The sequence below is a fragment of the Cinclus cinclus genome, chromosome Z (assembly GCF_963662255.1).
Source record: "Cinclus cinclus chromosome Z, bCinCin1.1, whole genome shotgun sequence".
Classification (NCBI taxonomy): domain Eukaryota; kingdom Metazoa; phylum Chordata; class Aves; order Passeriformes; family Cinclidae; genus Cinclus; species Cinclus cinclus.
The window spans coordinates 62,616,951-62,638,491 of record NC_085084.1 but is presented as its reverse complement, the minus strand read 5'-3'; the positions used below and the strand labels follow the sequence as shown (position 1 = coordinate 62,638,491).

Sequence of the window (21,541 nt, the reverse complement as noted above, 5' to 3'; positions counted from 1 at the left end):
GTCAAATAGGAACAGCAAAGGAATGTCTTAAGACAAAATGCTATGCTTGCATATAAGTACAAGAGAGGTGTTGGTAAGTATAGAGTACAAAAATATCCTATGTTGTACAGCTTCTTACTAAAAAACATAACTGTGTTATATCTAGGCTCCAGCTTTCCATTCACTTCCAGACAGAAAGTTACAGGGAGTCATTATTGTTCCTGTTTTAAAAAACACATTTCCTAATGAAGGGCAGTTAACATGTTTCAGTTTTGGATAGCCCTGTGACAGCTTCCTGAACTTACTGTCTCCCGTAGCATCAAGTGCTTCTATAGAATGATGTTCGGCCATGCATGGAGTCCAGATTGAGGGGTGAAATATACCCAGGAACTAGTATGATTTCATGGAAATCATAAGCAGATACAGGAAGTATCTTTTTTTTCCTCCTCAAATTATTGGCGTATTGAGAAAAATAAGTGGGTGTTATTAATATAGAAGAAAGTCTCCATGTGTCTTCAGTGCCTTTCTACTTCATTGTTGAATTTGCATGACCTTAGGGTTAAACAAATATGTATAAAGGATAGTATAATTGCAGTGACAAATAAACTTGGTCCTGCAGGTAAGTAGATTTTTATACATGCCATTTTTCCTATGTAGAATAGCAAAGGCTTGAACACATGCATTGATTATTCCCATAAAACTTTTATATGTAGATAGATAGCTGTACTGATATAGATAGCTCTATTGTATAGCTAGCTGTATTTATATATAGATAGCGTAGCTATATTGAAAATGTGTGTTTTCTCTGCGTTAATAAGTATATATAATAAGAGTCAATTATTTGTGCAGGTTTTGGAAAAGAACTTTTTGAGTCTGATTTAGACAGAATAATGGAGCATATTGAGGCTGCCATGGAAATGGTCCCCGTTTTGAGAAAAGCAGACATCGTAAACACAATTGCAGGTCCTATCACCTATTCTCCAGACATTCTTCCTATGGTGGGACCACATCAGGGTGTCAGAAATTACTGGGTGGCTATCGGTTTTGGGTAAGTTCTTTGTGACAGTTTTTGTCTGTCATGTTGTTAAAATGGTAGTCAGCTCAAGCATTGTGCATTTTTATAGACTTGGGAGTTGTTTTGCATCTATTTTGTGTTAAATGTAGTTGGAAGTAATCTTAATAGCCACAACCTGTAAGATCATCCTTCTCTCTTATTTCATTATTCTCAGTATTTTTTTTGTTTCCTCCTTTTAATCTGGAGGCCAATACCTATGACACTTTATGAAGGAACAATAAATGGTAGTACTTTGCACTGTCTGTGCAGCATCTTAAAGTCACAGAAGTACTGGGTTTGAAAATATGTTTTCCAGTTCATTTTATTTATTGCTTTGAATTATACTGTATTTTACAGTTGCTTTTTGTATGCTAAACTGGTTTCACTGAAGTTGGACAAAAATGCGTATTCAGAATACAGTTTTTGTGAAGAACTGAAGCTGTATTAAACAGAAGAAATTGCAGTATAGCATGTGACTGACTGCTCTAGGGATACAAATCCAGTGTTTCTGTTTGTTGAAAGTGAAGCTGAAAAATTACATTGCTGCATATTGGAGGAAATCAAATAAAGAGGGCAGTGCAACAATAGAAATAAGTGGTTTACTGGTGTCATTCTCTCACTTTTTATGGTGTTTTTCTTGAATGTGGTTTATATCTTACTTATTATGGCAGCCGTGGTGCCAGTGTTAAAACACCTACATCTCTTTAATTGTCTTAGTTTGATCATTGATTCAAGAAGGATAGAATGCACCAAATACAATTCCAAGCAGATATTACTGAACACATTCTGTTTACATAGTTTTTCCAATTGCCTAATTTGCTGTTTAAAATCCAGCTCAGCTTTTTCCAGTTTTCTTTCATTCCAAACCAAACAAACCCTCAGATCGTAAGATAAGGCAGTATCACTAAGGTGCTTTCTGAGGCCCTCAAAATAAAAGAGCTTGGTAATTTTGCAATGATTCATTGTGAAAGGTATTCACCTTTGCTGCTTGGATTTTAAAAAAAAATAACGTTATCTTTCAGTAACATTTGCAGAACTTATAGTTACAAAAGCGGTTTGCCTAGACCTTGTTCACCAAAAAAAAAGACTGTCTAAGTTCATTACTCTGTGTCCAGACTTTGGCATGTTTTTCTTAGTTGGTGTCAATAGGAGTAGAATCAAATTCCATATGTAAAAAATTGAAGAGTAGTGTTACATGTGTAATTTTCTTTAAACCTTTTATTTCAGGAGTTTGATTAATCTCAAAATGTTTGGACACAGATTGCAATTATGTGGCTGTCATTGGATTACTTTGTCTGGTTTTCAGGGACTTTTGACTCTGTTCTGTGCTTCTGAGCAACTGCAGTTTCTACCAGTGTTGTAATTTTTTGTGTGCATTAGCAAATCCTTATCTAGCAGTCAATTAGCAGGGACATTGTGACAGAGGACTTAGTGCTTTTAGATTAGAGGATTTTTATTATCTAAAATTAGCAGCTTGCTAGGCATTTTAACATGGAAATAAGGTAAGTATAGTTAGCAGAGCTTGTAGCACTATTTATTGTTAAGGTTGCTCAATGCTTCCCATTTTTAGTTACTTACAGCTTTGAAAATATTAACAAGCGTAGTTTAGGATTTTATTCAGAAAAGTTTAATTCAAAGCAGTGAAACCATTCCATTCCAGCCAGGGGCAAAGACACTAGAAAAGCTATCACAGGGTGGAGAGACTCAGACTTATTAAGAATAGGAATGGAATTACTTGAAAGTGGGTGAGATGCAACAACTCATAGGTAAAGCGCAAGAATGTGACAGGCACAGTGGGGAGTTAATCTGTCAGAGATTGGAAGGAGAGAAGAAACACTGGAGAAAAGCAGTTCATTAAGGAAATTTTGTCTGTGTTTTAAGAAGGCTGAGATTCCTACACTGTACCAGTCTTCATAGCTACTTGTAATTATACTGTCCTTGAAATACATGTTTCATTCTTGTGCAGCAGAATTGGAGCGATTGTATCTACACAATCAGCTCCCTCTTTTCTGAGATAAAGAGGGATATGGGCACCCTGTGTAATGTAAAATCTCTGATAATGTAGGTCCAGCTAACAGCACTAAAATCAGTGGGTTGTGCAGTCAAACTGCAGAATGCAGAGACCTCTCAGTCCAGTGCAGGGGTGTACCTGTAATAGTAGGACAGCTCCCCTGCACTGACTTGCTCCTGAGGCTACCCCGCCATCAGCTCAGCAGTCTTCAGCTGAAGCTAAATGTCTTCATTGTGAGCCTCAGGCTCTTTGTGGTTCTCCTTTGCTCTTGGCTGCAGTGAATAGCACATTCTTAAACTGATCAAGATTTCATCAGGAGCTGTACTTGAAGGCATCATAAGCTTTCATGGTACCAAAGCTTATACCCATAAATAACTAAAAGTTGATTAACTGAATTAGCACCAGCAACAGCTAACTCTTCTGTAGTGGCAGTTTACAAGCACTCATCCTTCCTGCATCCACTGCAGTGAAAGTAGGTTGTGCTGAGTCCGAAGATTTGTGCTGAACTTCACTGTACTGACTGTAGTTGGCAAAATTATTTAAGGTACTTAATTTTTTTATGTTTCTATTTTATTTAGATAAATAATTAAATAATGGATAACATACTATATCATTAATATGATTGCTGTTATGGATTCATTCTTCTTATGCATATGTATTGGAATTAAATGATTACTTTTTTTTTTTGTTCTTGTTGAGGTCCGAGCCTATTTTAACTGAAGACATAGAATTCAAATTGCAAAGCTGATGTCCAGCAACTTAAGTTGGTTTTAGGTTCATTATTCTGCATGAGTGTCTATAGCTCAATTGTTGCATATTATTCTAAACTTGATTTGGGACAGACTTACTCTTTATTCAAGAATTTCTCTGTTGTGCTCATGCAAGCATTTCACAAACAATTAAGAATTAATTTTCACATCTTCTAGATGGAAATATATTTTTAGAATTTTTTTGAAGACCTGGTGATATAATGGAGGTATAACAAATTTTAAATCATTTGGTGTTAATGATTATTTGTCACTGAAGTGCAGCTGCTGTACATTACCAATGCCATTCTGCTGATGACAGTGGAGATACGGAACTATCCATTAATACAGAATTTAGTCTTTGAAAATAGGTCAAAACAGAACAAATTAAAAAAGAAAAAAAAAGGAGAGAAAAATCTAAAATACATTGGAGTTTGTGTTAGTAGTGTATGTTAGTACTGATTTTAAAAATAAAAACATAAAAGACTTGGCGCTACAGGACTTTATCCTGTTTTGAAGGTATGGCATTATACATGCTGGTGGCATGGGAAAGTACCTCAGTGACTGGATCCTTGAGGGGGAACCTCCATTTGACCTGATAGAAGTAGATCCAAACCGTTACGGAAAGTGGACCACTACAGAATATACATCAGCCAAAGCAAGAGAATCTTACGGCTTCAATAACATTGGTAAGATATTTTTAAAATACTTTCATGTCCTGAAGATGGACTCCAGCCAAGCCTGCATCTAGATTTCTCTGTTTATACTTACGTTTTCTATCATGGATGATGATCTCAGCATGCCATAGCTTTTGGTGAATTTTGGTTTTTTTTTCCCCCCCTCCCTCCCTCTAGTTGGTTACCCTAAAGAAGAAAGATTTGCTGGGAGACCAACACAGAGAACCAGTGGGCTGTACAATTTGCTAAAGTCAAAATGTTCAATGGGATTCCATGCAGGATGGGAGCAACCTCATTGGTTTTACAAACCTGGAGATGAGACTGGATACAAGTAAATGAAATATTTATCTTTTTTCATCCCCTGAAAAATTGTCATGGTAGAAAAAGCAAGGCAATTTAAATTTAATGAGAAGCACGCATTTATCATTCATTTCAGAAACAGGTATCAATTAGATTGATCTTCAATTCTTGCTTTTCCCATGGTTTAGAATACATTTTATTCTGATAATTCAGACTTTTCAAAGCATATATCTAGGTATCTTGTATCTGTTCTAGGTTTGAAATACCAGGAAGCAACCTAGCTCAAGGAACAGCTTGGTAAACAACTTGTTCATTGTAAATGTGTTGTTTTCTCCATCCCTTCCTATTTAATCAGCAGCACAGTACAATGTTTTCATTAAAAATCTCACTCCTCTCTGTGTAAGTGTCTGGAGAGGAGAAGCCCAAACTTCTTTGCTTTTTTTCCCCCTTCTCTATTCCTGTCCACCTAGTTACCTGCCTGCATCAGGGAGTTTCCAGCAAGTAAATATTTTCTGTGAGGATATTGGAGTCTAATCTAAATGAGGCTCATAAAGGAATAAAGAGACACACTTTGCTGTTCAGAAATAAAGCCTTCAGCACCTTAACTTATATAAATGATTCATCAACAAAGTATGCTGTAAATTTACTCACGACAGACCACTACTTATTCTAACATTTGAACACAATACAAAGTGGTTGATGTAATATCAACCCACATCTTTCTGTGTTGTTAAAGGATTTTAATTATTAAGTTGTGTTAGGCTAAAGAAAATACTGAGTAAGGTACCTACATTTAGGAAAATCTCTCGCTCTTCTGGATGATTATTAAACTGAAAAAACTGAAGACTATGTTTTGCTGCAAAGAGCACAAAATTTCTGAATTGTGTTTTATGTGTCTAAATGTTCTGTTCCAGACCCAGTTTTCGGCGCACAAATTGGTTTGACCCTGTGGGTCGTGAGTACAAGCAGGTTATGGAAAAAGTTGGTGTGATTGACCTGTCACCATTTGGCAAGTTTAAAGTAAAAGGCACAGATTCTGTTAAGCTGCTTGATCATCTATTTGCAAATGTTGTTCCAAAGGTAAATGGGACAGTGGTAACTGTTGTAATGTAGGCAAGCTCTGTTTCAGATATGGAAAATGAACCATTGTATTATTCCTATTATTTGGTATTTCTTCAATACCAAATACACAGATCCTTTGGAGAAGTTTCTGTGTCAGATGTATTGCACTCTGAAGCACACACGTGTGTTTTTGTACTAGACTAGCCCCACACAGAAGTACCTTTTGGCAGAGATCATTGAATCAGAATGGATGAGGTTGGAAGGGACCTCTGGATATCACTTTGTCCAACCCCCTGTTGGACAAGTGTCACCTGGAACTCATCACCTAGGAATATGTTCAGATGGCTTTTGAGTTAACTGGGCAACTGTTTCCTATGCATAGCCACTTTATAGTAAAAGAAATGTTTCCTTATGTTCAGACAGCCTCTTGTGTTTCAAATCTTTTTCTAAAAAATGCAAGCAAATCCTAGCTGGAATTCTCTTACAGTTGAATAGCTTGGCAGGTGCCTGCCTAAAATTGTGCTTTACAGTAGCAACTAGAGCAGCAGAGCAGAACAGTGGAAGGGGCTCTTGCCTGATCATAGTATAATGAATTCCCAAGGGAGCAGCTTTGTCTTTTTTTTCAAATGCAACCCATTGTTTTCCTTTACTCATACTGATTTTGCTTCACACCTGGCTGCCTGGTGCAGGCAGGGTTGCAAATACTCAGGAGGTTCCACTTTCACCTCACATACATAATTTTTCTCAAATGTGGCTGTTCATAGATCCTCAGAGTATGATCTTGTGCTAAAAAATGGCATACTGGGACAAACTACCCCATATTTCTCATTCTTGGTTTTCAGGTTTTGCTCCGAATCCTTTTTATTTCCTACTTTGTCAAACACTCTCATGCAGTGTCTTTAGAGATACACCTCTGGCAAGCAGATTGTTCCTTTCTGAAGTGACCCTGCAGTTGCAGGATGACTTGGGTTAGTCATTTAAGCACAGAATTTCATCAGGTATTTGCAGTAGGTGGCTGTTTTCATTGGATCAGAAATCAAAAAGGAGAAAACATAAGGAAACAACAGATATGCTGAGACTATAGTTTTGAAGGTAGACAAGCTCTTCTGACAGGTTAAGGTCAACTCAGTGGGAAGGGACAAGATTGATATCCTAGGAGAAACTTAAGGAACTTAAATTGCCATGTAGTCATATTTTTTACTGTATTAACTTTGTGGCAACAATTTGAATTGAAAGTTTGTCTTCCGTCTAGTTAGGAGTAGAGGCAGAGTAACTGAGTCATCAGTGGGCATGGATAATACTTGCTGAATAGATTTATGTGGTACAGGGAAATCAAGATTAAACAGGAAATTATGAGAACAAGTACTTTCTATGGAATTGAATCAGCAATGCCAAGGAAAGTTAGGTGGCAAAGCAGAAGGTACAGTTTATGAGTCCACTTAAAAACCCAGCATTCACAGCTGTTGTTACTTAAGCTGTCTGATTTTTGGTCCCATTCATGCTTGTCTCCATCATAAAATAATCTGGTGGAGTTACCAGAGTTATAATGGTATTGCAATTGGGTTGAGAGTGACCAGCATCCGGTCCTGAAAATTCAGCTGTATGCCTGTAATATACCAATAACTATGGCATAATTAAATCATGTAATAAGACCTGCCAAATAATATCTGAAATATTTTTCCTTTCTTGGTTCATTATATAGAATCTGGCTGCTGACTGGGTTGTTGACAAGGTTCAGTGAAAGCAGAATGATTAAAGTAGAGAGATCAAATTCTGCCTTTGGATCCAGGCCAGCACAACAGCTATGGCATATTTACATTTGTTTCTGTGGATGATACGTGTATGAACATGCACCTGTTTTATGGCCACTGCTAAGTAACTGTTACTTGAAATTCTGTCTCTAGGGATTGAGTTTCTATACAGAATCTGATTCAAATGTGCAGAGATAGAGATTCGTAGTCAGCAATTACAAAAAATAGAAAAGCATTCACAAATCAGAGCCACAGAAGCATAAGCCAGCGCACTATTTCCCTCTTTATAGTAAGGGGAAAAGTGTATGTTATTCTCTTGGGACCTAAAACCTTATTCACAGGAATATTCATATCAATTACATGGAGAATTTTTTTATTTAGATGAAAACAAATGTAGCTTAAGAATGCCTTCTGTAATGCATAATTAGGAGATATTTATTAAGGTCTTGATTTATCTTATTTTTTAAATTTCCTTTTTTCTGTAAAGGAAAAAGTGAAGCTTCTGCTTCAAAGCTTGAGATTGGCCAGCTGTACATCTCTCCACTCCTATTATTGCATAGCAGAGCAAACATAAAAAATTGTTTTCTCAAATGAAGACAAATAGCCAAATATTTAATGATGTTTAAGAATGTAAAGGTTTTATTTTGCATTCTTAATAATCACAAATTTTACTCTCTAGGTGGGTTCCACAAATATAAGCCATATGTTAACACCAAGAGGAAAAGTTTATGCTGAGCTAACCGTCTCTCAACTGTATCCTGGAGAATTCATGCTTGTAACTGGGTCAGGGTCAGAGCTCCATGATCTGAGGTTAGTGTATTTTTTAACGCAGTAAGTACATACTGCAATATAGCCAAATTAGTAAAGAAACATTTTTACTGAGTTCCAAATTCTCTATTATTACTCAACAAAATTTTCACAAAGTTCACGAGAATTCTACTTATTTATTGATTTTAGTTTCTTAGAAATTCGGTTGACTTGAATTCTGAAGTATAAGCGTTGGATATTGAATTATTGCTGATGTAAAAAGATGGACAACCTGCTAACAGTTATGTAATATACTTTATTGGGGGTAGTTCTTGTTTTGTTGTTGGACCTGTTTGTCTTTGGCACTGCATGATGTAACACAGCATGGCTGTTCCTTTCTAGTGTGTTCTCTTACGCAAAAAAGAAAATTGGCTCTTAACAAGGATGACCCCAGAGGCACTGACCTGGCCCAGACAGATAGGCAGTGCAGTCTTCTTGATGCTGTGGTAACATCTTCTGCTTTGGGATCTCTGGTCACATAGTGGAAAGGAAAGGAAAGGAAAGGAAAGGAAAGGAAAGGAAAGGAAAGGAAAGGAAAGGAAAGGAAAGGAAAGGAAAGGAAAGGAAAGGAAAGGAAAGGAAAGGAAAGGAAAGGAAAGGAAAGGAAAGGAAAGGAAAGGAAAGGAAAGGAGAGGAGAGGAGAGGAGAGGAGAGGAGAGGAGAGGAGAGGAGAGGAGAGGAGAGGAGAGGAGAGGAGAGGAGAGGAGAGGAGAGGAGAGGAGAGGAGAGGAGAGGAGAGGAGAGGAGAGGAGAGGAGAGGAGAGGAGAGGAGAGGAGAGGAGAGGAGAGGAGAGGAGAGGAGAGGAGAGGAGAGGAGAGGAGAGGAGAGGAGAGGAGAGGAGAGGAGAGGAGAGGAGAGGAGAGGAGAGGAGAGGAGAGAGGAGAGGGCTTCACTAAATTATCATAGATGAGCATTGGAATTGACATTTCTAGTGCTCTTCTTATTGGATGTTGCTGGCAAATCAGTTAGTCAAAATGAATCAACACATTAAGGATTGAAACTCACTACCCTAACAGGCAAAGAATAGTGTACTATTTCTTAACAGCCCCACGGAAATTGGTACATTCAGAAACCAAATGGCAGACCCAGATGTAATGTATTTAATTCTACAGATTTTCTGCAGTCCTGTTTGGTACTTGCCAAGGTCTGAGATTTTAAAATTCTGCTTAACAATGCAGTATTCTGTAAGATTTTTAAATATACCCTTTTTTAAAATTTATTTTCTGAGCTTCCTGAAAGATAATTTGCAGCTGTTGTTTTTGATTAAATTCTTACTGAATTTCCTGCCAATACTTTGAATGTGTATTCAGGAAGCAAAAAACCTGCTTGTACATTTCTATTGCCACAGAAATATATTTAGAGGTTTCTTATGTTCATAGTGTTTATTCCTTACTCTTCTTTTATGCTGACATTTTATCAACACATTCTGGATCCAAACCCAAATCTGTTGTCATTGTGGGAGATCACTTCTTTACCTTACCTTAAAAATACTGTTCTACCGATTTAAATGCTGTTATTTCCTGGCTGTATCTCAGATTCCTGTGTTCCTATATCAGTGTATCACCAGAAAACTCTAACATCAACAATGGATTTGTCTATCTAATGTAGCACATAGTTTTGTTAGTTTTGGGAGTGTGGGACTGGGAGTTGCTGGGGAAATGAACACTACTAACAAAAAAGAACTCCTAGTAAAATCTTATTAAATTCTTTTTTTTTTTTCATAAGAAGTGTAACATCAGTATTATGTTTTATGTGTAGATGGATAGAAGAGAAAATAACAAGTGGTGGATACAAAGCTGAAATAGAAAACATGACAGATGAGATGGGAGTACTTAGTGTAGCAGGTCCACATGCACGACAGGTCCTCCAGAAGTTGACAAATGAAGACCTAAGTGATGCTTCTTTTAAGTTTCTCCAGTGTAGACTTCTGAAACTTGCCAATATTGCTGTTACTGCCATTAGGATATCTTACACAGGTAAGCAGTAGAAAAAAACATGCACTTAAGGAAAGAGACAATGAATAAAGCAATAAATGTCAATAAAATTATGTTGAAAACTAAATCTCATCATGTATTCATAAGATGTAGGTTTATTACATCTTACATGTGAGTGTGGGAGGCATCCCGGTGCATTGATTTTCAGATGTGATATATTCAGGGTCTGTGCTGAGTTTTTCCAAGACCTTTTTCTCTAGAAATACCCTATAGTGTAAATATTTATTTTACAGAACAAAAAGCCAGTTCTGATAACCTCTTTGGTATTTGCTGCAGAACTAACGTCAAGAATTGTTTTCGGATTACCGTATATTAGTGTTTGTAATGTGCCTTGAAAATGTAATGCTGTAGTGCTTAGTATCTGGCTTTCCCAGTTACTTTTTATTTTTATTTCTTTTTGCATCTATTTTGAGTGTAATAGACTGAATGAAGAGGATTTTGAAGCAACTGAAGTCCTTACAATTCATATTCTTTCTGTTGTGCTATATATGTAAAATACACTCATTTTTATTTACACTCAGTTACATTTGCTGTTCACTTGCCAAGTCATCATCTGTTTATAATGTCCTTAATTTATCCTTGTGACTTTGTTACATGACCTCTTCTTATCAGTTATTTTGTTAGTTTTTTTACCCACAGCTTTCAGTTAACAGTTCAAATTTGAGTAATAGTACCACTGCTTAAGATGTAGGGCACAAATCCTCTGTTAGTTCTTGCTGGGAATAGACTTGCTTTATGATAGAATTGACCCTAGAGTGTTAATTAACACTTACTGCATTGATCCTCAATTTTGACCAAGGACAGGAGTATATTTATTAGGGTCGTTTAACTGAGCTGATTGAAATACTAATATTTTTTGTAATAGGTGAATTGGGCTGGGAGCTCTACCATAGAAAAGAAGATTCTGTACCTCTTTACAGTGCAATCATGGAAGCTGGCCAAAAAGACGGAATTGATGACTTTGGAACATATGCTCTAAATGCTTTGAGGCTGGAAAAGGGTTTCCGAGCTTGGGGAGCAGAGGTCAGGAAACAAAACTTCTTTATTATTATTTCTGGAGGTTTGAGGCTTTTCTTTTGTCATGCAGGGGGTGTTGTGCTGGTGGGTTTTTTTAATTTTATTTTAAAATTTGTTGTGACTATGCAGCTTTTAGTCATAGCTAGCACAGCTAGCACATTTTCTCAGTTTGGAATGAAAAGAAAATTTTCCTCAAGCTGGAGAAGCTGCTATAATTCTTACTGGTGATTTTCTAAATAAAAACAACTGGTATGCTCCATTGCACTGCTGGCAAAGAAGCACTTATTTTGATTCACATGTAGTTTTCCTCTTGCATATAACAAAATCATGAGGGTTTTGCTGAGCTCTTTCAAAATCAAAGGTTTGGCTGACAGGTTCTCAAAATGTTTTATTGCTCGAATAACTATGTCATGAGAGGCAAATTATTTTTGCTTTATAATGTATTTGGAACTTTTTCATTTTCCTTTACCTTGTTCCTGCATAATTTCCTCATTCATAATAAAGAACTCCTCACAGGGACTAGAGAATTTGGGGAAAATCAGTATCATTTCATTTTACCTTAAATTTTTCCTTTGGATATGAAAGAACTCAAAATGTTGAAGTAGTGGGAATTTAAAGGTCCTTTTGGTTTGCCCTTTGATAGTTATTTTCATTCTTTCTTCAAGTGCTGCGTAAGAAATTATTCCCCCTACAGCTAATGGGAAGGTGGTGAACAAAATTGGCTTTGTGTTTTATTTCCCTCTTCAGCTAAGTCATTCTGCTGAGGTGTGAATGGTGTGCGTACCTCAGTTACTCAGTCTTCTGAGGATCCATTCTGCTTTGATGAAAAAACCTATTTCTTACTGAAAAGTGTTTACTTTGCATATGGAAACTTAGATGACTGGTTTACATATCTGTATGTCATATTAGGTGTGCTAGTTGATATATTTTCTGAGCCCCTTGTTGGAAGCCTGCAGTGTATTCAGACAGAAGTTGTGCATACAGTGTGGGAGACTATGACAACAGAGTAAATAGAAGGATTTTATAGAATGAATAAACACCACCCTCCCCAACTCCCCACCCAGTCCAAAAGCTATGATGGTCCATCATGCACGCATGGTGAATTTTTATCTTTCAACAGATGAACTGTGACACTAATCCCTTGGAAGCTGGACTGGATTATTTTGTAAAGCTAAACAAGGTATGTCTTACTATTTTCAAAATGTTGTATTATGTCCAAGATTATTCCTTACATGTTTGAAAATGAAAAATGCCATTAGCTGGAAAAAAAAATAGATTTAGTGAAACAACCCCACCACCACTATAATTACTTTACAAGTAGCAACTTGTTTAAAGATATCTTCCCCAAGTTCCTTGCTATCAAAATTGTACCTTAGATCAGGAAGTTGCAAATGTTTAACATTGTCTACGTGAAAAATAACTCTTTATTTATTTTCAGAGACAAATCTTAGTCATGTACTTTTGTAACCACGTAGTATATATGCACACACACAGAAGTTGAACAAACCTGTTCATACTGTGTTAATATTCTACCTGTTCATTCTTGTTAAAGTAGATCTCTCTAGAATTTTTTCCCGGGCTACCACTCTGGTACAACAATTACTGAAGGAAAGTGTATTTTTTAGAGTTGCTTGGGACAACTGACAACAATAAGTTAAATATAAGTTAAATTATTATGTTGGTTAAAAGAATAATTATTTGTTAATGGAATTTCTGAAGAGGTCTTCTGCTCATAAATTGTTTTCACCTGATTTGAAGGTTAGAGAATGAGCTAGTTGAATTCAACTGTACAGTAAAAAAGAAAAGATACTGTTCTATCTCCTTCAATTAGCACCTCACTTCTTAAAAAAATTAATATTTTAGCAATTCAAATTCTGTTTTAGTCTAATAGATACAAAAAATTGTTTGTAATTTTCTTTCCTGGTCCAAATGAATTGTGAACTAAATGTCTAAACTCTGTCAAATAGCGGACCTTTCCATGAAATCTGGTGAAATCCGTGCAGATCTAAACCCATCTACTGTTTTCAGTCATTCCACCAACTCTAACAGTAGTTGCCTGCACAATGGATCTGAAATTTCTAACATGAAAAATCTGGTCCTAGAAGATTGCAAGTGAGGTTCCTAAATGACGGCTGATTTCTGACTTGATCTTTTGCTTCATTATTAATTTATAAACTAAAGTACATAAGGGAGATCAAGAAGAAAAAAACGTTTGCAAAGCATTTAATCTTAACAATGATGCAGTGTGGTATAGCAACAAACTTATTATTTATGCTCCCTTTGTACCTGAAATGGTAATGAATCAGATAATAAATGGTCCTTAATATATTTGTCCTGTTATGTGGAGGCACAGGTAGAACTGGTAAGAAGCATCCCAAACTTTCAGTTACATCTCTAAATAAAAAATAAATTTTGCACAGGAAAAGAATTACCAGAAGCATGTTAAATGTAAAAGGATGCTTTTATATTTATGAGACAATTTCACTGACCATAACAGAACAAGCCCACGAAGGTGTTTTTCCTCTCACTGTTGAGCTGTCTATAGAAGGTAAAGTTCTTCAACCTACAGAGGATTGAGGCAGGGTGCTACCAAGGATGTCAGTGACAGTTCCTGCATGTAGTGGAGTACGCTACCATTGGGTAGTATAATTTTGCCTTAATCCAAGGAAGTGACACATGCAAGAGAAGTACGGAGTTTTATAGATTAGAATTAAGCTGCATTTACAAATCAAAGCCTTTCCATCTTGAGGAGAGATTAGCAGAATTGCAGGAAAGGTAATAAAAGAATCTACTATTACTTGTTTTTCTTTCCACTTCCTTTTGATACAACTGTGGGGGTTTTGTGGTGTTTTGGGGGGTTTTTTTTGTTTTTTTTTTTTTTTTTGGTGGTGGTGGTGGTGGTGTTTGTTTTTTTTTTTTTTTCCCTTTCCTTTAGCATAAATTGGAAAGCAGCCATAACCAGGGAAAGCTGTTCCTTGCCAAGGTAGAGGTAGCCATATGGATCATAGGAAGGCATTAGTGTGCAAGAAGTGCTTGATTCCTTATTTGCTCTGCACACAGTTTGCATGGTTGAAATACGTGGTTGGAGCAGTTCTCAAGAGCAGGTACTCGCATGGTAGACAAATGGGCATGAATGAATGTCCTGCAGAAATGCAGCATGTCAGCCCTGAAGCTTTTGCCAGTTTTGCTGAACTAATGTGAAAAAGGAAATAATCAATGGTTTTTTATTGACTTAAATGAGGGCAGTTGTGACTGTATGTTGACACTTCAGAGGTACCTGAGCTAATTCAGCTGTTGGAAGCACTCTAAACACTGCAGCGTGAAATGCAGAGTGAGATTATTTACTCTGCTTCTTGGCAGTTTGAGTCCCAGTCCCATGCCTCTGGTTTTGTTGCATGTTTGGCATAGCACAGACCTCACCATTTTTTTACAGGCTGCCATGACTGAACACAAACAAAACAATCTTTTGTTACCTGTTTCTACTGTTATGGAAATTTTCCCCTCAAAAAAGGGTAAATTACATATAAATTACAAGCAACAGATACTTAAATACCACTTTTTGACATTTTTGTCTGTTCAGCTCCTCACAAGGATTATTCCTTTTAAGCATGCACCCTCAGCTGGGGAAAGTGCTGATCTCTGTGTAAATTAGAACCAAAAGGCACTGTTCAGTTAATTACTGGAGCTCTTACTGTGCAACAAGCAGCTGAAATAGTTCACAAAACAGTTGTGAAAAGACTTCAACATAAGTGAACCTTGCATGGTATGCCATGGAAAATGAAAACAGTTTCTAAACAGATTAAAATTAATGAAGAGCCAGATGCCTGTGAAGGTAAATACAATCAAAAAAATTTTAATTTCTACAAGAGGACATTCAAATATCTGGGGAATATGTGTGGTGAAGAGATGTAAAGTCTCCATAAAATCCTGATGGTCTCTGTGTTTAGGAAGTTTAGTGTGTACATCATCTTCGTGTACAGACTAGTAATTTTTGTGTGATGAATAATAGGAAAAATTCTTCAAAGATGTAGCTGACTCTCATTCCTTGCAGGGTATTAAATTAAAACATGACAATAAGTAAACCCATTTCCACAGGGTTTCTGTATCAGCCTTCATTTTGTCAGAAGGTCTGAGGCGTTGTTCTAGGTGTTTCCTCTAGAGTCTGCTTGATAATCTCTGTTTCACTAATGTTGTAGTTGCTTCCCTGCACAGATTAGCAGCGTGGGCTGCCATTTAACAAAAGTGGAGAGGCACTAACAGGATTAATTTATAATTTAGAGTATAAAATGCTTTCACAATTTTGCAAAAAAAATCTGTCCAGATTAGGGATGGTTGTTTTTTTTTAAATATCTGCTGTCTTTCGTTTTTGTCCTTTTTTTGTCTTTCTTTTGGCTGTTCAGTTACATTCAGATAGTTGTTAGATAGCCTCATCTCATTAGTAAGCACTCTGCTACTAAATATTCGTTAGAGTCCTAAAGTTAGTCACTGTTCCAGGAAATACACAGAATATCTTTATGAAAGAAAATATGCAATTCTTTTTGGTCCACATCCATACTGTTCTGTACATTTGCACTTGCTCAGGTTTTTGAGTGCTCAAGGGGTATATCACCTCCTGACTGCAATGGACTAGATATCCATATGAAACTTGATGTTAGAGTGAAAAATCATCATACCAGCCCACGGAAATGAATTCTTTTAGGAGGATATTTCTGAGCTCAAAGTCCGCAGTTGGCTCTTGGTGGGTTTGTGCTTGTGTTGCTGTATCCAAGACTGCCATCTCCTGGTCGCTGCAGAAACAGGGACTTGGGAGCAGCACCGCGGCTTGGGAAGGGAACTCTGCTCTAGGTCAGGGTCCGAGTGCTTGACTGATATTTCGTCTGTTTCCAGTAGGAGAAACTGCTATTCTTTGAGGCAGTGTTTCTTCACCTCAGCCCTCTTTGTTTACTGGAGCAGGTATTTTGTTCTCAATTCCAAACTTCTTTCCAGATTTTTCTGTATGCAGAATCTCTTTTTTTTTTCCTTAGGTCTATTCTACCAGTTCCCCCCCGCCTTTTTTTTTTCTTTTTCTCCTATTTACTACCATCCTAAAACCTCATTTTATTCTTGGTTTTTTCCTTATCTGCTTATCACTAATTGCATTTCATCTCTTCCATCCCTGCTCAGTGACTGCCTGAATGTCCTTGTCAAAGCACTTCTCTCAGGCTACAGGTGCTACCTCTTCTTCTCACTTTGACATTTGGTGGTTTTTTACTGTTATACCTGTTAGACACGAGTATTTAATTGCTTTGGTATGCATTATGAATTGAAGTTTTGTCGCACCCATCAGCTTCATAATAGGTAAGTGAATGACAAGATCCAGTCCTTGAGTATTGACCTAACCTCCAACATAACAGTACATAAGATGTTATCGCTCAGGAAGCTAGAATGAGCAGTTCTAAGGATGTGCCTCCACCCTTTTATTGCTTTGATAGCAGGCTTCGATTTACAGTTTTATTCCCTCCTCTTTCTAGTCATTTGTTTCTGTCCTGGCCACTTGCCAAAACTGTCCCTCAGTTGTTTTAGTCCAGCTTGTGTTCCCATGGTCTTGGTGTGGAACAGCCTGCACTTTAAGAATTCCTGCATCCCCTGGCTACCATTGTCTACCCTTGCTTCACTTCTCCAGCTTGCATCCCTTTTGTTCTGAGAGGAAAGACTACAATAGTGGTCACTGACCCCACACCATAACCTGGAATAAGATTGTGTTCCATGACACCTTTACTCCACACAAAGAAGGGGAAGAGGAGGAAGAAGAAAGAGCAGAGGCTTTACTGAAAAAGGGCTAAAGAGCCTAGGGACAGGAAAAACGATGGAGTGACGGATAGGATATTTGAGGTGGGGCGTGGTGCTTCTTCCCCTACCCCAACCCTTTCATTCTCCATTTATTATGCTTATAACATATTGAATGTACTTTTCAACCTAAGTCCTGTCCCCCATTCAAGCTGAAGTTCAGGAGTGAGTGGAACTGTATTCTATCATTACTTTATTCAGTGTCCAGAGGGTCAGAAAAACAGAGGACTTATTCCATAAATGTATACAGGTTAGGAAACATATTAGAAAGAATCTGCAAAGATTTTGTTACCTATATAAAATACACATCTAGGTGACTCCCTGTGTATTTGTTTGGCCATCTAAAGGAATAAGCACCCAATAAGGGATTTTGAGTCAAAATAACACAGTAATTCATCCATTGCTTCTATCATATCAATTTCCTATAGCTGACTGCATAGAAGAAGGGCTTAGGTGGATTGAACGAAGGATGCATTGGTGCAGGTGCCATACATACAGACTGGCCACCTCCCTTACAAAACTTTTGTGTGGTGTAAATTGTAGCTTTGATTTTCTACAGAGAAAGAAACTTTTCAAATATTTACTCTAGGAGAAGAAAAATTGTCTTCATTTATCAGGCTGGTGAGGCAGTCATCATTTGGAGTGTTATCCTGAGATAATTAAACAGCATCTAGCTACAAAAAATTTCAAAATACACTAAAATACATTCAAAATGTATAGAGACTGCCTCCAGATGTTGTAACATTTTGGTTGTAGTAGATGACAGTAGCTGTTGGTGCTGCTTGACTCATTTGCGTGACTGCGTGTTCATGATTTGGCTTTATGCCCACAAACCTAAGGGGTATTCTGAATAAATTACAGCAGTTCCTTGTTGAGAGAGTTGTATATATTTGTTGCAAATAACTGTTGAACATGTGCAGTATTTGCTTTAACCCCAGTTGAATCACCTTGATTTTCAGACTAACTGCTCCTTAACTGGTTCATAAGCTGTTTTTCACAACTGCTTACAGAGCCTAGACTTTCATAGTGGAAAAACTCTTCATCACTTAAATAATTTTTTCTGAGCCTATACATGGATTTGAGTGGACCTCAAGAAATATAAGAACACATGAACTAACTGTATAATATTCCACGTATGTGTTGCTTGTAATTCTGACAGTGCAATAATTCTCTACTGAAATTAAAGAACATTACCAGAAACAGTATTTTTGAAGACTTCAACAATATTTCATTTATTTTCCCTTAAATACTCATCAGATTAACATAATTCCTTCAGACCTAAGATCAACTTAAAATGGCTTTCACTGCCAGTGAAGCAAAGGCTAGAAAGCTAGAGGACTTTGTAACTACTGTTGTGTTTCTGCCCATGGGACAGGCTTATGTATATTTGGCAATTTAGTTTGAATACAATTCTTTTGTTCTGTCTGATCTGAGCCATAGGAGAAAAAATGGACATAATGAAGAATTTCTTCCTGGAAAGAGTTGTTGAGCACTGGAAAGGACTGTCCAGAGAGGTGATGGTGTCACCATCCCTGGAGATGTTCAAGAAACGACTGGACATGACATTTTGTGCTAGCTATAATTGATAAGGCAGTGGTTGGTGAAAGATTGCACTCAATGAGCTTAGAGGCCTCTTCCTACCTAAATGATTCTGTGATAGAATCAGGCTACTGGAATCAGCTCAGTGTGATCAATACAGTAAATACTGTCCTATATACCCTTGAGGGTTCTGAGACTTGGCAGTAGCTACTCCCTTACTTGTCACACATTTGTGCAGTCTTCTTCTGGAAATATGAGAATCTGCTTGTACCTTTCTAAGCAGGCTGAAAAAGAAAATTCCAGACAATAGCAGCATTCTTTACAAAATATGCTGCATTATCCCATAAAATGGCAGATATGGGAAAAAATGCACCTACCTTAAAACAAGAATCTGGAGTAAACTGTGCAAGCTGTGCAGCCTGGCAGAGACATCAAAGTGGAATACTGACATGTTACTGTCATAAATTGATGATGGCTTCAAAAGGAAGAAGTTTGACAGAGCAAGGCCCAGACTTCAGGATCTGGGTGTTGGAATTCACTTCTTGTCATAGGCACTGAAATGATGTACAGTCTTCTGGCTTGCAATCTTAACTGGGCACGTAGGCTTATAACACAGCTTACTATGTATATGTTTATACTATGCTGGAATTACGGATATTAAAGGCTGAGATCTAGGAAAACTAATAGAGAAAATAAAGTTACCAAGGTATAATATACCAATATAAAAATACCAAGATACAAGATACACTGTCTGCCAAAGGTTTGGTTTCATCTATATTTCATACAAAATACTCATTTGACAGGCAAACACACTAAGATACATTTAAATGTTTATATCTCTAAACATGTTGGAGAACCCAAATAACCTTATATGATAATTATCTTGTATTTTTTCAGGCAGCAGACTTTACAGGAAAACAAGCACTGAAGCAGATTAAGGAAAAGGGGCTTAAACGACGCCTGGTATATCTCACCCTGGAAACAGATAATGTTGATCCAGAGGGAAATGAAAGCGTGTGGCACAATGGCAAGGCAAGGACTATAGTTCATGTTGCAAAACATCATTTTCCATGAACAGAATCTTTATGTTTCAAGTGTGAATACATTATTTCTATTTTACTGGCACAGAACAGTTTGAAGCTATGATAAACACTCTAATCTTCCAGCAAGAAGTAAAGACTAACTAAATACCTACAGAGAAGATGTAAAATACTGTCATTGAAACTAGAGTTGGAACAGACTAAAGTGTTGTCATCCATTCTCTTCTTCTGCAAGTTCATTGCTGTCCTAAGAAAACACTTTTGCTACTCAAAAGAAATGAAACAACAGCAAAATTTGGGGCTCCACACTTCAGTACAGATTACGTGTTGAAATATTCACTTTGTGAAATTGTTACAGATAATAAACATGTGTATGCGTGTTGTATATGTTCCAGTGAAAACTTAATTGAACATAATAAGAATAGGGTGTTTTTTCAAAAAGCAAAAATTTCCCAGTTTCAGGTGGTATTACTCTCTGTTTAGAATATTATGAACTGCACGACACACTAGAAACTTGCATGATGTCTGAAGTGTATAAACCAAAATGTGAGGTGTCTAGTTGTTTGGGTTGTTGGCTGTTTTTTTGTTGTTTTGTTTTTGTTTTTTTTACAGAAAATTTCACTGCATCTTGAAAATGAATATAATTGGTTTTGTTTTTTTTCAGGTTGTTGGCAATACCACATCTGGATGTTTCAGTTATGGAGCTCAGCAGAGTCTGGCCTTTGCATATGTTCCCGTGGAACTCAGCAAAGTTGGACAGAAATTGGAGGTTGAGCTTTTAGGTAAAAATTATCCAGCAACCATTATACAGGAGCCATTGGTGCTGACTGAACCAACAAGAATGCGCCTTCAGAGAAAGGGTGAAAGTCCCAAAATATAAACAGAGATGAGGATACAGTAAATTGTGCAGTAGGGAATAGTGCCATTAATATGCATAAAATTAAGAGAATTAAACTACTCAGATTTTCTAATTACTAAACACAACATCTTCATTGCCATACATGAGTGAGAAATTCAACAGCATTACTTCCTACTTCCCTGTATGCACAGTTCACATTAGAAAGCTGAGCAGGGTTGATAAGCCACTGTGTGTTCTGCTTCCCAGTAGCACTTGTGAGCAGAAAGTGGCAAGGAATGAGTACATCATTGATCCAGCTTGTGCTCACATTGGTTTACAGATCTGTGTTAATCTGTATGAGGAATGTGCGCTTGATTCTATCCAATAGCAAATTCCTCCCCTTCCCTCACACTCACAGTTTCTCCTTTGCCCGCCCTTGAGGTAAAGTAGCTTATCCTGTCTTCTTTACACCTCAAAAGCAATCTTACCATAAAATCATGTCACTGGTTCTACACACAATGCTTCATAAGAAATTGAAAGACATCCTATTAACCACTGAAATAATAAAGGCATTATTAAAGGTATACTGAACTCTTGACTTTTTTTTCTGCATGTTAGCCTGGCAGAAGTTCTCATAGAAGAGCAAAATCTAGTTCTTCTCAATGAAACTGTTACAGGAAGCCCATTCTTTACCGTTTTACATAAATCATCTGGCATATTATATGTAATATTCTACAACAAACACTATGTTATTGTTCAATTTCTGAACAAAGCTTAAATTACAGATTTACTGTATTAAATCTGAACCACTAGACTGGCACCAAAGGTGGTCAGTTTTCTCTTACTGTTAAGTATAGATTGAAGCAACAGTAATGGCAATACATTATTACACAGAAATA

General features: G+C 37.0%; 1 protein-coding gene across 1 annotated transcript in view; it reads left to right on the top strand.

Annotated features, from left to right (window-relative positions):
* DMGDH (dimethylglycine dehydrogenase) overlaps nucleotides 1–20,691 on the top strand; it is a 36,957-nt gene extending 16,266 nt beyond the window's left edge. Inside the window, exons 7-16 of the mRNA XM_062513305.1 lie at nucleotides 829–1,027; nucleotides 4,310–4,479; nucleotides 4,645–4,798; nucleotides 5,682–5,847; nucleotides 8,260–8,390; nucleotides 10,147–10,364; nucleotides 11,248–11,405; nucleotides 12,520–12,579; nucleotides 19,662–19,796; nucleotides 20,469–20,691. Of these exons, the coding sequence (XP_062369289.1) occupies nucleotides 829–1,027; nucleotides 4,310–4,479; nucleotides 4,645–4,798; nucleotides 5,682–5,847; nucleotides 8,260–8,390; nucleotides 10,147–10,364; nucleotides 11,248–11,405; nucleotides 12,520–12,579; nucleotides 19,662–19,796; nucleotides 20,469–20,684 (1,607 nt within the window). The 3' untranslated portion in view covers nucleotides 20,685–20,691. The remainder of the gene's footprint in view (nucleotides 1–828; nucleotides 1,028–4,309; nucleotides 4,480–4,644; nucleotides 4,799–5,681; nucleotides 5,848–8,259; nucleotides 8,391–10,146; nucleotides 10,365–11,247; nucleotides 11,406–12,519; nucleotides 12,580–19,661; nucleotides 19,797–20,468) is intronic.
* The last annotated feature ends 850 nt before the right edge of the window (nucleotides 20,692–21,541 follow it).